Here is a 16,543-nt window from a genome sequence, read left to right on the forward strand (position 1 = left end):
TTTTGGACTTATACACGCACCATTCCCCATCGGCAATGGGCAACAGGAAAGCCAGAATGTACCTAAACAGGAGACCACAGTGTACGCGGGGACCTTCGAGCTCTGGCTCTCACTGTTGTGCCGCCACTCTCCTCTCCCGCATGCAACAGTCAGTGTCTGTGTGTAAGCTCGCGCTAATAAGTGGACCGAACCGAACGCAACCGTTACACCCCTAATATATGTATATATATGTATATATATATATATATATATATATATATATATATATATGTATATATATATATACATATATGTATATGTATGTATATACATATATGTATATGTATGTATATATGTAAATATATGTATATGTATGTATATATGTATATATATACCTATATATACATATACGTATATATGTATGTATGTGCCATACTGTGAGGTGGGTGGGTTATTATTTATTTGGAGAAGTGCTCACTAATACAGATTAGACAGATTTATATACCTTTTTTTTACCCTTCTCGCGGAATTTTGACCAAAAAATGGACAACACTTTGAAGTGTGATAACTAAGTCATTTCTGAATTTTTTTTCACTTTCAACCACTCAAAATATTCAGTGGCACCAGACCTATCCATTAGGGATGGGAATTTCGACTAATTTGCCCGCCGACTAGTCTCAAATTTTATTTGCGACTAGTCGACTAGTCTATAAGCAAGAAAACTTGAAATTCAATACATATTGAATTCAAAGTTGAAAATGCAAATGTTTTGTGTATTTACAGTAGGGGCTGTTTCAGCCCAAACATTCAGGACAGTTGGTTAATTTAAATTCTATATTTATATTTATTTCAATAAATGTTTTTGTATTATTTTTCACAAGAGCTTTATTTTTGAGAAGTTCAAGACAATACAATAATGCAGCTGTTACTGAAAGCATGCTACTGAACACCAATTGCTTTGCTAACCTTGTCTTGCTGTAGAAAGAAAATATATATGACAAACAACGCTGCATTTTAAGGGCAAGCAAGGAAAGTCTATCTAATCCAAGCAATTTATGTAATCATATGGTACCTGATATATCTGTATGTACAGTAGCTGTTGCTACTAGTTTGCTAGTTTTTATTTATTTATTTATTTATTATGCCCTCTATGGACACTAACAGCTGTGGTATGCTAATAGCAAAACTAACTATGGTGTATATATCTAAAAAAAAATCAAATTGGAATATTTCATATGACATAATTAGAGCGTTGAATAAGTCAAAAAGTCATAACAACAGATTTTTTTTGCATGCCCATTGTTTTGTCAAGGGCAATTTCCCAATTGTTCTCCCACTCGTGGTGACACTTGGAAATGTGATAACTAGGTCATTTCTGTATATTTGTTTTACTTTCAACCACTCAAAATGTTCAGGGGGATCAGACCTATGCATACACATATACATATATATGTATAGTTGTTATATATTTATGTATTTATTGTTGATGCCCTCAGGGGCGGCACAGTGGTCGACTGGTTAGCACGTCCGCCTCACGGTTCAGAGGTCGAGGGTTCGATCCCGGCTTCTCCTTGTTCTCCTCGTGCCTGCGTGGGTTTTCTCTGGGTACTCCGGTTTCCTCCCACATTCCAAAAACATGATTGGTAGGTTGATTGGACACTCTAAATTGCCCCTAGGTGTGTTTGTGAGTGCGCATGTTTGTTTCTCTCTGTATGCCCTGCGATTGGCTGGCAACCAATTCAGGGTGTCTCCCGCCTACTGCCCGAAGACAGCTGGGATAGGCTCCAGCACTCCCCGCGACCCGAGGAGAAGCGGTCAATATGAGCGCACGGCTGAGGCGCGTGTACGTGAGTGTATAATCCTGTGCGTGCACGCACGCACACACCCAACTGTCTTTTCTCAAATAGAGGTGACCTGGAAAAAATCGACTCATGCAAACTCATGCCCCGAGCAACATACATCATCTCGAAGCAAAATCAGTATTTGTCCTCTAGCGCCACCTGGTGGATTAGGGCTTTTAACACTTTAAACTCCAATTTTAGATTTTCATGGCTTAGTAGACCCGTCACACAATGTTTTCATCGGGTAATCATTGAAAATGCACGAAAACACATCAGGTTTACAGTGCGTCCAAACTCATGCTTTATAATGGGAGTCAATGGCACAAAAAATGGCAAAATACGTACTGCGTAGTTAAAAAAAATGAAACCAGCCAACTCATGCAGGACTAATATTAAATGCTTCCATGTTCTGACCATCTGGGTGAAAGTTCAGCTCCCTAGTGTCATATTTTTTAATGTGTTGGCTTTGATGTAAAATTATTTGATCTGAAATATCCAAGAAATGGTCAAATACCGCTGGAGGGTTAACCTGTTTTTTGTCTCTGTTCTTCTAAACAGTTAACAGCTTGTGTGCATGGGTCTGCTGCCATGTTATACCCAATGCACTGGCAACATGTTTACATTCCAGTCCTGCCTCAACATCTATTAGACTACTGCTGGTGAGTTTGTTCGCTTCCTCTGAAATATTTGTGACATCTTATGTATGTGAGATTTAACCTACGTATTTGCTTTTCATAGATTATGCAAATAGGCCTAAACCACTTTGATCAGAGCTGGGCACTTGACCATTTTTTGCCGGTCCGGCCGTGACCCTCCACCCTTGACTTGGGTACCCTTCCGGCCACGACCCCCGGCCATATTCATAAACATTGTCGGGCCCCAGCCCTTTCCGCCCTCCGACCAAAAAAAAAAAAAAAAAGCATCCATGATGACGTTGCCGCGGAAGAAATGCTCTAACAGCAGAGGCTTTTTAAAGATCATTAGCTGGCTAGTTTCCAGCTGGCCAGCTGTGGACACGCTTCAAATGTCCTCAGTACTTAGCCAACTGCGTGTGCTTACTTTCATTGTGAGCCCCGGGGTTGGATGTGTCGTATTGTATAATTATTTGGGTCCAACAGACGGCCAGAAGTCATAGTCAAGTTACTTATTGATTTTCCACACTTCCCCTCCTTCCCGGCCTTCAAAATAAAAGCATACCAGCAAACCACTATACACAGCTGGTTTGCTATGGCGTATTTCCGGAAGTAGGGAAGACGCTAGAGGAGTGCATGAACTCCACCTTGATGTGGCAGCGTCATCCTTGAGTCAGTGCTGCACGCAGCTTGAATATACTCCAAAAAAAAAAATAATAATAATAATATTAATAATAAAAAAAATAAATAAAAAAGCTTGAATATACTCGTGGACACAAGTCGGGCGGCGTTGTTTCAAAAAGACAGTGACCACAATGGATATTGTGCCTGCTACAACCATAAAGGGACCGAGATGACTAGACGATGTATTTAATTTTATTGCGAAAACGATCTGGAGGGTGGCGGCTAAGGGGGAACGTGGGTAAGTAAATTCTTTACACACACAACGCTGCTAAACTAGTTGCTTTGCAGCAGCAATGAGCTGCATGGGGCATCCTCTACGTGTGGGAAACTGGATGTTATCGCAAAATGTGATATAATGGACCGATTAGAGCAGCAACAAATCCTGATGTGTGCGTGGCATGTGTTACAGACCTGTCACCAACAGCACAATGTGTAAGTCATGTGAATCAATGCGTCAGTTGTTTGTGTAAGAAGAGACGTGAGACAGCAACGTGCGTTCAAGGGTGTTTGTATTTACTTATTGTCATCACGTAACGCGAGCCTCCCACCTGCAACTGGGGCATACCATTACAATAGAGGGCGGAGGGTGCTGGGGGGCAATAGCCTTTCACTGAGCAGGCTGAGATTAAATTTTGCCGCCTCGCAAGCACGTCACACGCATGAGGGCCGATTACTGGGCCGGACTAAAGTCCACTTCCGGCCATGCTCAGTCCAGCCATTTTTAAAAAAAAATTGTCAGCCGGTCCCCCACCAAACCCCGTGGGTGGGTGCTTTATGTATTTGAGCAACTGCTCACCCTATCCTTTTCTCCAGCAGGGCCAATTCTGAGTATGGCTTACATTACCGACACATTTTACCGGACACATCCCACGTGTATTTATACCTTGCTCTGTACTGTATGTATAGAAATGTAAAAAAAAATGCATTGACACCTCACTGGGAATATCGGTAATACATGTTCTGTTTTCTTAAACTGTTCATCAGTGATCAGCAAAAGATTTATTAACCCTGACCTAAAACATTAACATTAACATAACAACATACATTAAATTTTGAGGCATAACATTATTTTCTTTTCAGTGCTCCAATGCCCTACCTCATTGGAGTGCATTCCAGCTTAATGGAGGTAAGTAATTTGCTTGCATAAACTATTAAGTTGTTTTAATTTTTTTTATTTAATAATTTCTTCCTTCTCAACTTAACTCAGTTTTATTTATAATACACTTTAAAACAATCACAGCTGAAACAAAGTGCTGTATAAATAAAAATCTAATAAATGACAATTGAACATAACATTTTTTAAAAACCAGTAACAAAGTTCTAAATAATTGATTGTTTTGAGACCTTGGGCGAGACATACTTTTGTGTATCTTGATTTTCTTGTAACCACATTGATTTCTTTTCTTTAGAAAGTTCAAGGAATGGCTACGGAGGATGTAGTGATCCTGAATGTGGACACAAACACCCTTGAAACACCCTATAATGATCTCCAAAGCCTACCCCATGATGTGGTGAGGAGCAATTGCAGTCGTATGTTTTTGTATTTTTTTATTTCCATTACAGGCACCTGATTGGCTGCATATTCCATGCGATAATGTGACACGTCTGAAGAAATACACTGATGATTGGCTGACTTGTTCACATGACATTTCTCCCTCAAGCAATGAAAACAAAAGCCAGCCATGTATGTTCAGAGCTACAGTACTTTAATCTTCTGATTAAAAAAAAAAATATATATATGGTATATGGAAAACTAAAGTGAATTGAAGCACACATTGATCATGGACAACTTATTTAGCAGCCCCGGGTCCCTCCTGGGCTACCCTGTGTTAGCGTGGCTTTGCTGTCAATCTTCGAGCGAGACATATGCTCACGTCACTGTGACGTGCCGTCAACTGGTGGGGAGCGGTGCCTGTTTTGAGACCTCCTCTTCGCCCGACTTTCACCCCTTGCCTCTTGATGTGTTCATCAGAGACAACCTTCCAAATTTTAGCATCTCAGTAAGCATACAAAAAGAAACTAACAAGGTGATTATTTATTTGTTACTTGGCCTTTTCTATACCTGCTGCCTTTATTCAGAGTGTTCCTGTGTTTCTGACTTGATAAGAAAAGGAATCACTGTCAGTAGGCAGTATCACATTTCAAAGGCTATAAATAAGAAATATGATTGTCAAATTAGTGAGCAGACTGTGTACCATGAACATTCCAGCAATACAGTGAGGCTTGCTGCAGTGCTGTGACCTTTCACACGGCATTGCAATAATTATCATACAGTGACATCAATACCGTGATAAGACCAAACCATTTCGGCCCGCGATAAGATTGTTAGGAAAAATTTGGCCTGACGCCGATTAAGTTGCTGATCCTAGTTTTACACAAAGTGAGCACAGTGCAATGTGTGTGAAGGCTCGTTTGAATGCAGTAGTGGAACAGATTACATTTGTTAATCAAGGTACCAAGTGCGTGCATAACACGTGCATGCACTTTGACACTTTGAGGGGAAAAAAAAGTTGAGTAGTGTTGACCTACCAAATTTGTAATGACAAGCCAGTCTGCCTGGAACCTTTCAAGGCTTCAAATCTTCAGCGGCACTTCAGTTTCCTCCATTCAAACATCAACCAGGAATTTGAAAGGGGAATGACCTTCTCAAACACAGGTTGTTCACTTAACTCATTCACTGCCAGATTTTTCAGACCCTTCTTTTACTAAATTCCTGGGATTGAATGGCTGGACTGTGATAAGACAAGTAAATTTGTCAATGGCAATGAATGAGTTAAAGGTCAGACAGAAAAGGATACGTAGTTGTTCCCCAAATTTATGAAGCTATCGTATCAAATTAGAACATTTCACGGGCTTGAAAGGCATACAATGATACAATGACTCTGTGTCGTTTTTTTCCTACTCTCCTTTCCCGAGAGAAAAACATAGTTATAGCCGGTAGTTGTTGCATCTTTTTTCTCTCTTGGATGAGAAGATGAGAAGAAAATCACATGCCAGCTTCAATTAGATTTGAAAACTGTAAGAACGAAACATGAAAGGGTCCCGGGTCTTGCGCAACTCCCATAGTTGCCAAGCGATCAAGTTTAAATTCATCCTCCTATCTTTATTGACACTTGTGTCCTCTTCTTCCTCTTCTCCCTCACTAAATTAAATTTAGTAAGCCGAACGCATTCTATCCGAGACATAGCACGGAGGAGATGCATTCAAATTGGTCTACATCGGGGTTTATAATCTGTAAAAAACAGCATCCTGAATTGCACTGTAAAAAATACAGGCAGTCAATTAGGACACAAAACAGGTTTGTATGCTGTAAAACACAGCATACAGAATAGCACTGTAAAAAAATCTGCGATGTAGCGAGCCAACAAAAGATGAATCGCTATATAGCGAGGGACCACTGTACTACAGTTCTCCACAAATAGTTATATTTCGCCATATTAGATCCACTTTTCCTATAAATTCAAGAGATTAAATTATTGCGTTGATATCTCAATAGTTACACTTTCAAAAAAACACATTACGCTTTATAATGATAGTTTACATTTTCCTCTATCCAATCCTGGCAATTGGCATTTAAATCAAATTCTAATTGACAATAAGAACGTAACTAGCCCACAGATTATACTACAATTACCCATACTGTCAATTTTTAAGTTATTCATCAGCTGTCTTGTTGATTGTCGAATTACAAATCATGACCTCAAGGTTTCCCAAAGGATGATGTGAGGTGATCTCCGGAGTTCTGGTCATACAGGTCACCTGTTACTTTAATTGTGGGGAAGAAACAGAAGGAATGTCGTTCTATAGCGAGGTAGAGTAAGTTACCTCTCTTCTGAAACACTCACTTTTAGGTACATTTCAGGTTACAATGTCTGTTCTTCACCCTCATGATGGGTGAATTTGGTTAGTCACTTTGTTTTTCAAATAGATAAGGAGGTTCCACCTCTGCACCCTCGACTATCCAATCAGCCCAGACTTCCCTCTCCCCAGCCACGTCTTCCAGTTCTTCCGGAGGGATCCCAAGGCGTTCCCAGGCAAGCTGGGAGACATAGTCTCTTCAGCGTGTCCTGGGTCGTCTCGGGGCCTTCAGCCAGTGGGGCATGCCCGGAGCACCTCACCAGGGAGGCATCCAGGATGCATCCTAATCAGATGCCCGAGCCACCTCATCTGGCTCCTCTCAACGTGGAGGAGCAGCGACTCGACTCTGAGTCCCTCTCGGATGACTTCTCACCCTATCTCTAAGGGAGAGCCCGGACATGGGAGAAAACCCATTTTGGCTTACATCCGAGATCTTGTTCTTTCGGTCATGACCCACAGCTCATGACAATAGGTGAGAGAAGGAACGTAGATCGACCGGTAAATCGAGAGCTTCGCCTTTCGACTCAGCTCCTACTTCACCACGACAGACCGATAAGAATAAGAATAAGAATGCCTTTATTGATCCCACAGTGGGGAAATTTTCATTGTTACAGTAGCAAAGATATAGGTCACACAGGGGCGGCGGCATAATGTGGCCATTAATGTATAACATTGACGGCAAACATTTAGAATCAAACCTATGTAGATATACGCAGTAACATGTGTATATACACATGTGTATACACACCAACCTACATCTACATAAAAAATATGAGGAACACTCATTTCGGCCTGTACATAGTACAGAGGAAAAAATACTCTAAGTGACAGTGCTGCAGTGCTGTAGTGAAATGTAAGGAACAGCATTGGATAAAAATAAAACTAGACTAACAGTAGTGGGGAATGTTGAGTATTGCACGGTATTACAGTAGTGGGGAATATTGGGTATTGCACGATATGAGCTCAGGTGCAGGACTGCACAATTGCACTAATGTCCGCCAGTTTGTAGAGACTACACAATGTTCTTGTTAAAGAGTCTGACAGCAGCAGGCAAGAAGGAACGGCGGAATCTCTCCTTTGCACAGCGAGGGTGTAACAGTCTGTCACTGAAGGTGCTGTGGAGTGCTGTTAGGGTGCACTGGAGGGGGTGGTCCGGGTTGCCCAGCATTGATGACAGCTTGGCCAACATCCTCCTGTCCCCCACCGAGTCCACAGAGTCCAGGGAGCAGCCCAGGACAGAGCCGGCCCTCTTGACCAGTTTGTCCAGCCGCTTCTTGTCCCGGGCCGAGACGCCGCCTGCCCAGGTGACCACTCCCTGGAAGATGACCGATGCAACCACCGAGTCATAAAAGTTCCTGAGGAGTGTCCCCTGAACCCCAAAAGACCTCAGTCTCCTGAGTAGGAAGAGTCTGCTCTGACTCTTCCTATAGAGGGCGTCTGTGTTGTCGCACCAGTCCAGTTTATTGTTCAGATGAACACCCAGGTACTTGTAAGTTGAGACTCTCTCAACATCTGTTCCCCGGATATTCACTGGTGCAGGTGAAGAGTGCTGGCGCCTACCGAAATCCACCACCATTTCTTTGGATTTCCCCGCATTGATCAGGAGGCGGTTCTGCTGGCACCAGTCCACAAAACCCTGAGTAAGTTCTCTGTACTCCCGATCATCTCCACCTGTGATGAGGCCGACAATCGCAGAGTCGTCAGAGAACTTCTGCAGGTGACAGGTAGGGGTGTTGTAGTTGAAGTCCGAGGTGTAGAGGGTGAACAGGAAGGGAGCCAAGACAGTTCCCTGTGGGGCCCCCGTGCTGCAGAGGAGCACGTCAGACACACAGTCCTGTGTCCTCACATACTGTGGCCGGTTTGTGAGGTAGTCCTGGATCCATGTGGTGAGGTGGTGCGCCACCCCCGCCCGCTCCAGCTTGTCTCCCAGTAGGGTGGGCTGGATGGTGTTGAAAGCACTGGAGAAATCAAAGAACATGATCCTCACAGTGCTCCCCGCCTTCTCCAGGTGGGAGAGTGAAGTGTGGAGGAGGTAGATGATGGCATCATCCACACTGATGCCAGGCTGGTATGCGAACTGGAGTGGGTCCATTGAGGAGCTCACCAGGGGGCGCAGGTGGACAAGGACCAGTCTCTCCAGGGTCTTCATCAGGTGAGACGTCAGCGCCACTGGTCTGAAGCTGTTGAGCTCCTTCGGGTGGGGGGTCTTTGGCACCGGGACCAGGCAGGATGTTTTCCATAGCTGGGGGACTCTGCCCAGCTTCAGGCTCAGGTTGAACATGTGCTGGACAATTCCACACAGCTGGTCTGCGCAGGATTTGAGGAGCTGGGGGCTGATGCCATCTGGACCTGCTGCCTTCCTCGCCTTCATCTTCTTCAGCTGGTTCCTCACCTGAGATGTTGTGAAGGCCAAGGCTGGACAGGAAGGAGTGGTGGCTATCTGGTGTAGCTGGGAGCTGGAGACTGTGGAGAAAAGAGGGGAGGGGGTGACACGTCCAGCAGGAGGAGTAGGTGGAGACTGCAGCAGGAGAGACTGAGTGGAGGCAGGCATCTGATCGAACCTATTGAAAAAGAGATTTAGCTCATTTGCCCACTGCAGGTCCCCCCCAGTCCGGGTCTTGGGTTGTCCGTGGCCTGAGATGGTCTTCAGGCCCCTCCAGACTCCCCTGGCGTTATTCTGCAGCAGCTGCTCCTCCATCCTCTTCCTGTAGGACCTTTTCCCCTCTCTGATCCTCCTCCTCAGCTGGCGCTGCACAGTCCTCCGCTCCTCTATGTTGCCTGACGCAAAAGCCCTCCTCTTCTCCTTCAGGAGAGCTTTTATGTCTGGTGTGATCCATGGTTTGTTGTTGGAGAAACACCTTACTGTCCTGGTGGGTATGGTGTTCTCCATGCAGAAATTTATATAGTCTGTAACAGTGTCCGTTAGACTACTAATGTCTTCCCCGTGAGCATCGCTGAATACTTCCCACACAGTTGTGCTGAAGCAGTCCTTTAAGGCCTCCTCGGCCTCTCCAGACCATCTCTGAACCGTGCGGGTCACAGCTGGCTGCCTGCGGACCAGAGGTTTGTACACAGACTGGAGAGCCACCAGGTTGTGATCAGCTTTGCCCAGCGGGGGGAGGGGCAGTGATGTGTATGCCTCCTTGGTGTTGGCATAGAAAAGGTCCAGTGTTTTATTGTCTCTGGTGTGGCAGGTGACATACTGTGTGAATGAAGGCAGAGAGGAGGAAGGGGAGGCATGATTGAAGTCACCAGAGATGAGTACCAGGGCATTTGGGTGCTGTGTTTGTAGCCTGCTCACTGCTGCAGTCAAGACATCACAGGCTGTGTCGCTGCTGGCAGCTGGTGGGACGTAGACAGTCACCGCGATCACGTGACTAAACTCTCGCGGGATGTAGAATGGCCTCATGCCAACAGCTAGCAGCTCAATATCCCTGCTGCAAAGCTGCTCCTTAATCGTGATGTGCCCAGGATTACACCATCTATCGTTCACAAACACAGCCAGCCCTCCTCCTTTCCTCTTTCCACTCTCCAGCGTCCTGTCCGCGCGTATGATTTGGAAGCCGTCCAATTCTACGACCGCGTTCGGCGTTAGCGTTGTTAGCCACGACTCCGTGAATAGCATCAGGCTAGCCTCCCGGAAGTCCCTCTCGTGCCGGGTAAGCGCCGCTAGCTCGTCCATCTTGTTGGGGAGCGATCTAACATTCCCCATGATAACAGACGGGAGGACGGGAGTGTATCGTCTCCTCCTTTCCCTGCGTTTAACCCCCGCACGAGATCCCCGTCTCTTCCTCCTCAGCTCACGGGGGATATCGGGTCTCGCCCCGGGAGCCCGCGCATGGTTAGCACGGAGTGCTAACAACTGATTCCGGCTGTAAACAATGGGGGCTCGGCTCCGAGCCAAGTCGCCGGACACGATCGCGCAAAAAATAGCCATCAGCAGCAGCAAGAATACCGCAGTTTGGGTGTCCATTGCTACGCAAGTTACGACTATCAATTATACGAAAAAGGTATGAGGTAGAGTAATATTAAAGAACAAAAACACACGAAAAGGCTCACCGATGAGCCGGAGCTACTGTAGCGGGCTGCCACTCGCGCACAGAGTCCACATAACAGCAGATGTTGCAGATGTTGCACCGATCCGCCTGTCGATCTCCCATTCCACCCTACGCTCACTTGCGAACAAGACCCCAAGATACTTCTCATCCACGACCTGTAGACCTCTCCAGTGAGAGTTGGAGATCGGACCCTGAAGAAGCCAACAGTACCGCATCATCCGCAAAAATCAGAGATGCAACACTGTGACCACCAAAGCGGACTCGCTAGACACCTCGGCTGCGCTGAGAAATTCTGTCCATAAAAGTTATGAACAGAATCGCTGACAAAGGGCAGCCTTGGCGGAGTCCAACCCTGACTGGAAACGAATCCGACTTACTGCCGGCAATGCGAACCAAACTCTGACATCGGTGGTACAGGAACCGGACAGCCCTTATCAGGGGGCTCGGTACCCTGTACTACCGAAGCACCCGCCACAGAACTCCCCGAGGGACACGGTCGAACGCCTTCGGTGAACTCCCATGCACCCTCGAGGACCCTGCTGAGGGTGTAGAGCTGGTTTATTGTTCCATGGCCGGGAAAACCTCCTCCTGCAGCAGAGATTCGACCTCCCAACGGACCCTCCTCTCCAGCACCCCTGATTAGACCTAACCAGGGAGGCTGAGGACCTCATCCACCTCTGGGGCTTTGCCACCGAGGAGCTTTTTAACTACCTTGGTTACTTCAACCCCAGAGATGGGAAAGCCCACCTCGGAGTCTCCAGGCTCTGCTTCCTCAGTGGAAAGCGTGTCGGTGGAATTGAGGAGGTCTTCGAAGTATTCTCCACGACAGGCACTAACCACCTTGCGGCCGCCTCAACAATGGAGGCACGAAACATGGTCCACTCGGAAGCAATGTCCCCCGCCTCCCCCCGGACGTGGGCAAAGTTCTGCCGGAGGTGGGAGTTGAAACTCCTTCTGACAGGGGATTCTGCCAGACGTTCCCAGCAAACCCTCACAATGCGTTTGGGTCTGCCAGGTCGGACCGGCATCTTCCCCCACCATCGGAGCCATCCCACCACCAGATGGTGATCAGTTGACAGCTCCACCCCTCTCTTCACCCGAGTGTCCAAAAAATGCGGCCGCAAATCCGATGATACAACTACAGTGTCGATCATCGAACTGCGGCCTAGGGTGTCCTGGTGCCAAGTGCACATATGGACACCCTTATGTTTGAACATGGTGTTCGTTTTGGACAATCCGTGACGCACAACAGTCCAGTAACAGAACACCACTCGGGTGCAGATCGGGGGACTTTCCTCCCAACCACGCCCTTCTCACTGTCATTGCCCACGTGAGCATTGTCTCCCAGGAGAACGATGGATTTCCCAGGTGCAGCGCTCTCCAGCACACCCTCCAAGCACTCCACAAAGGGTGTGTACTCTGCACTGCGGTTTGGTGCATAGACACAGACAACATTCAGGACCCATCCCCCCACCCTAAGGCGGAGGGAGGCTACCCTCTCGTCCACCGGGGTAAACCCCAATGTACAGGCGCCAAGCCGGGGGACAATAAGTATGTCCACACCTGCTCGGCGCCTCTCACCCTGGGCAACTCCAGAGTGGAAGAGTGTCCAACCCCTCTCGAGAGGACTGGTACCAGAGCTCAAGCTGTGTGTGGAGGTGAGCCTGACTTTATCTAGTCAGAACTTCACAGCCTCACACACAAGCTCGGGCTCCTTCCCTGCCTTAGAGGTGACATTCCATGTCCCAAGAGCTAATTTTTGTTGCCGGTGATCGGACCGCCCAGGTCCCCGCCTTCTGCTGCAGCCCAGCTCACAAGGCACCCCTTTGGCCCCTCCCACAGGTGGTGAGCCCAAGGGAAGGGGGACCCACGTTTCCTTTTCGGGCTGAGTCCTGCCGGCCCCCATGGGTGCAGGGTCCTGGCTCCAGAGGGGGGGGCTGGTGACCCGCGTCCGGGCAAGGGAAAACTTGGTCCATTCATTTAATTCATCATTAGGGTCTTTTGAGCCGTGGTTGGTCTGATCCCTCACCTAGGACCTGTTTGCCATGGATGGCCCTGCCAGGGTCATAAAGCCCCAGACAACTTAGCTCCTAGGATCATTGGGACATGCAAACCCCTCCACCACGGTAAGGTGACGGCTCATGGAGGGGGCAAGAAAAATGGTTATGTTATTGAGGTTATTACACAAAATTTCAATACAAAACTAACCACTTGATCAGAATCTTCAAATGAGTGTTTGAGTTTAAGATGTTCTATAGTGTACCTTAAGGCCCTGATACACCAAACCGACGTCGGAGGTCGTGAAGCGTCGTGGCGTCTTTAAGCGGCGTCTGATTGGTGTAGTGACCACTGTCGTAGTGTCGTAACCCGTCTCTAAGCGTCTGGGGGGCGTTCACGTATGTTGAATCGGCGTCGCCAGTTGTGACATTTGGCCACTCTGATTGGCTGTTAGCTAGAAAATCAGCGCACGGAGCACCAACGAGAAGTGACAAAGGCGGAAAAACAGTGAGCACGCCTCCGCTGCCTTAATCTTCTTACAAGTACAAGAGCGAGGGTTGACTGTAAGTATTTCACATTACCGTGTCAAGAACGTGATTTACTTCGCGTGGGAGTTCATCGTGAGCGAAGAATAGAGCCGAATGCATTGTTTACGTGTTTATATTCCGCCCCCAGCCAACAGGTTTTGGTTTGAGTTTTCTAACCATGAGAAATGGTAACTACCGCCGCCGATGGTATGGAAGGGTATTACATCTTATGCATGCGCTGAAGGTACTTTAATAGTCAGCGTCGCTATCTGTCGTTGCGGTGTATTCCTCCAGCGTGACATGCCGACAGCCGGCCAGACGCCACAGGGGGTAAGCGTCTGTCACTGTTGGCCAGCGTCTTTTTGGTGTATCAGGGCCTTTAGGCTAGGTTCACACTGCAGGCAAATGCGACCCAGATCGGACCTGTATCTGTTTTTTTATGACAGTCTGAACTGCTCAATTCCGATTTTTCAAATGCGACCTGGGCCACTTTTATATGTGGTCCTCGATTGGATACATATCAGATTTTTGCAATGCGACCGCAGTCTGACCCGCCAGGTTGCGTATGTCTGACATTGACGTCATCCTCAGCCCAAAATGTGCTCCACGCGGGTGGAGGGAAAGTACTGGCAGCCGGGGATATTTAATCTGCTAGATTGTTTTGAGTAACAGTATTGACTTTATATTTGATTTTAATTTAATCCCACTTCCAACATGAAGCATAAAGTGGACATTTACTGTATGGTGATAGTGGTAATTCAGCCACAGTTCAATCGATTCATTTTTTTCAGGACGGTTATGACGTGGCATCATCTTTAGTGAAGTCTTCATGAAATGACAGAGAAAAGCCGCACCTCAAGATTTCACCCAAATACTGTATTCCTACCTCGTACCGAATCGCTTCACTGTAGAAATGTCCCGACACATTTACTTCCGTAAACATTACGTCATGAGTGACGTTGTCTCTTCTGCGCATGCAGCTTACTTTGGAGGCACGTGTTCACAACACCAGAGAGACAGAGGTCGCATTTATAATGTTATATGAATGTTTTACATCGAAAAAAATGTGCATTAAGACCTGCGGTGTGAACCTAACCTCAGATTAGATAATGTGAATCTGACTTTTTTAGGAGTTTATGATGAACATATAGATTTGATTTAATAATTTGATTTACATTGTTCCATCAGGTTTCATCTCTAAAAAATCGGCTGAGGAAGTTTTCAACATCCCCAGGCGATGGTGTGGCTCGTGCCTTCCTCAAGAGTCAGGCAGCTCTGTTTGGCAGCTACAGAAATGCTCTTCAGATTGAGTTGGTCAGTAAATAGTTACATTTCAGACTGCAGCTGACATATTTAAGGAGGGAGTCAACCGAAACATATTTTTAGAATATGTTCTATGCAAGCCCACTAGTTGAAACAAGGCATTCTGCTAAATATTGTGTTTGTGGAATAAGAGTAACAACCAATAAGGCTCATTTAATAACCAATCACGGCTGACATGTTTTCTGAAGCTGAGCCGTGATTGGTCGTTACCTGAGCCCTGAGGAGTTGTGATGTCATTTTCAATTGACAGAAGTGACAAAATGGCCGCCCCCTGAGATGGCTAAAACGGGTGGATTTTGCTGCTTAACTCACAAACGCAATATTAATCAGAATGCCCGTGTTTCAACTGGTGGGCCTGAACGTATTCTTGAAAAAAATGTTTTTGGGTGGATTTCCCCATTAAGCAGTATGATCCATTCGTTTTTAGCCTCTTAGGGAGCAGCCATTTTGCTACTTGTTTTCGATTGAAAATTACATCAGTTGCTCAGGGCTCAGGTAACAACTAATCACGGCTCACCTGTTTTCTGAAGCTGAGCCGTGATTGGTTGTTCGCAAGTTGACGTCAAGTGACAAAATGGCTGCTCCCTGAGATGTATAAAAACAGGTGGATTTTGCTGCTTAATTCTTGTGGGGCTGCATAGAACATGTTATTCTAATGAACATTTTTCGGTTGACTTCCTTTTTAAATTGCATGACATTGACAGCAATTTTCTCTTCATAAAATACAGCTTTTGTAATAACACCATAAAATGAACTAAAAATAATTAAATACATACAATAAAAAAAATATCCTATTCAGTGGCATCAAAAAGTCCCAATGAATTTATGTGGTTCTACAACATCTTATAAAAGAATACGGTGAATTGCAAATAATTGATTTGCAAACCGCAGTGTTTCAAGTAACATTTTTAGGAATACCTTCTATTTAACCACAGTTTTGGCAATACAATCATCATCTTGTTCTTTAGTTACCCTTTAATTTAACTGTGGTATCAACCCTTCCACATGCATTGACATTTCTACTTTTTCCTCTTGTGGCGTCCACCCTACCTGGGGATCAAACTCGAGCCTCTGGTTTGGTAGCGCTATTGATGAGCTAAAAGTACGGGCTGCTGCCCAGCTCAAAACCCATATTAGAAGTTAACGGACGCGGACGGAATTTAAGATGTGTCAGGTGCATGTTGTATTAGTCCCTCAGATTGTTCAGATTCTTGTCATTTTCGCAATATGGCATTGCTGCAATGCCGTACACACAGTGGGTATTCTGCGTTTAAGGAGGGGCAAAGCTGTCCATGAGCATAGAACGCAGCAACACTTTGCCGTATAAATCTCCTTATGGAGGTCTCATATCAACCTATTTTGCATATCTATGGTTCCTAGAATGCATTCCATGGTGCGATTCATTTAATTAATGAAGTTCTAAAGATGTTAATCCTCGTCATGTGTTTGTTACCAATGGTTGAATGTTTGTCTTAACACATCGGAACCCTTTTTTTTTTAAACAACCAATGATTTGTTGGAACTTGGTACACCTCAATACTGTTCAGAAAAAAATCTGAATACAAATACCCTATTTATCCTACTACACCATCGCTCCACATTAGATATAGACCAATTAACGCCGGGCCGATTATCGGGTCCGA

General features: G+C 45.8%; 1 protein-coding gene across 6 annotated transcripts in view; it reads left to right on the forward strand.

Moving 5' to 3' along the window:
- dennd1a (DENN/MADD domain containing 1A) overlaps positions 1-16,543 on the forward strand; it is a 116,117-nt gene that overhangs the window by 60,063 nt on the left and 39,511 nt on the right. For 5 of the 6 annotated variants that reach the window (XM_086054529.1, XM_086054528.1, XM_086054530.1 and 2 more), the window contains 4 exons: positions 2,379-2,479; positions 4,217-4,262; positions 4,546-4,647; positions 14,766-14,891. In XM_086054529.1, coding sequence (XP_085910655.1) covers positions 2,379-2,479; positions 4,217-4,262; positions 4,546-4,647; positions 14,766-14,891 — 375 coding nt within the window. The remainder of the gene's footprint in view (positions 1-2,378; positions 2,480-4,216; positions 4,263-4,545; positions 4,648-14,765; positions 14,892-16,543) is intronic. The other variant, XM_086054531.1, reaches the window with a different exon arrangement.

This window comes from Filicampus tigris, chromosome 15, assembly GCF_054856515.1.
Source record: "Filicampus tigris isolate MCC_2025a chromosome 15, RoL_Ftig_1.0, whole genome shotgun sequence".
Taxonomy (NCBI): Eukaryota; Metazoa; Chordata; class Actinopteri; order Syngnathiformes; family Syngnathidae; genus Filicampus; species Filicampus tigris.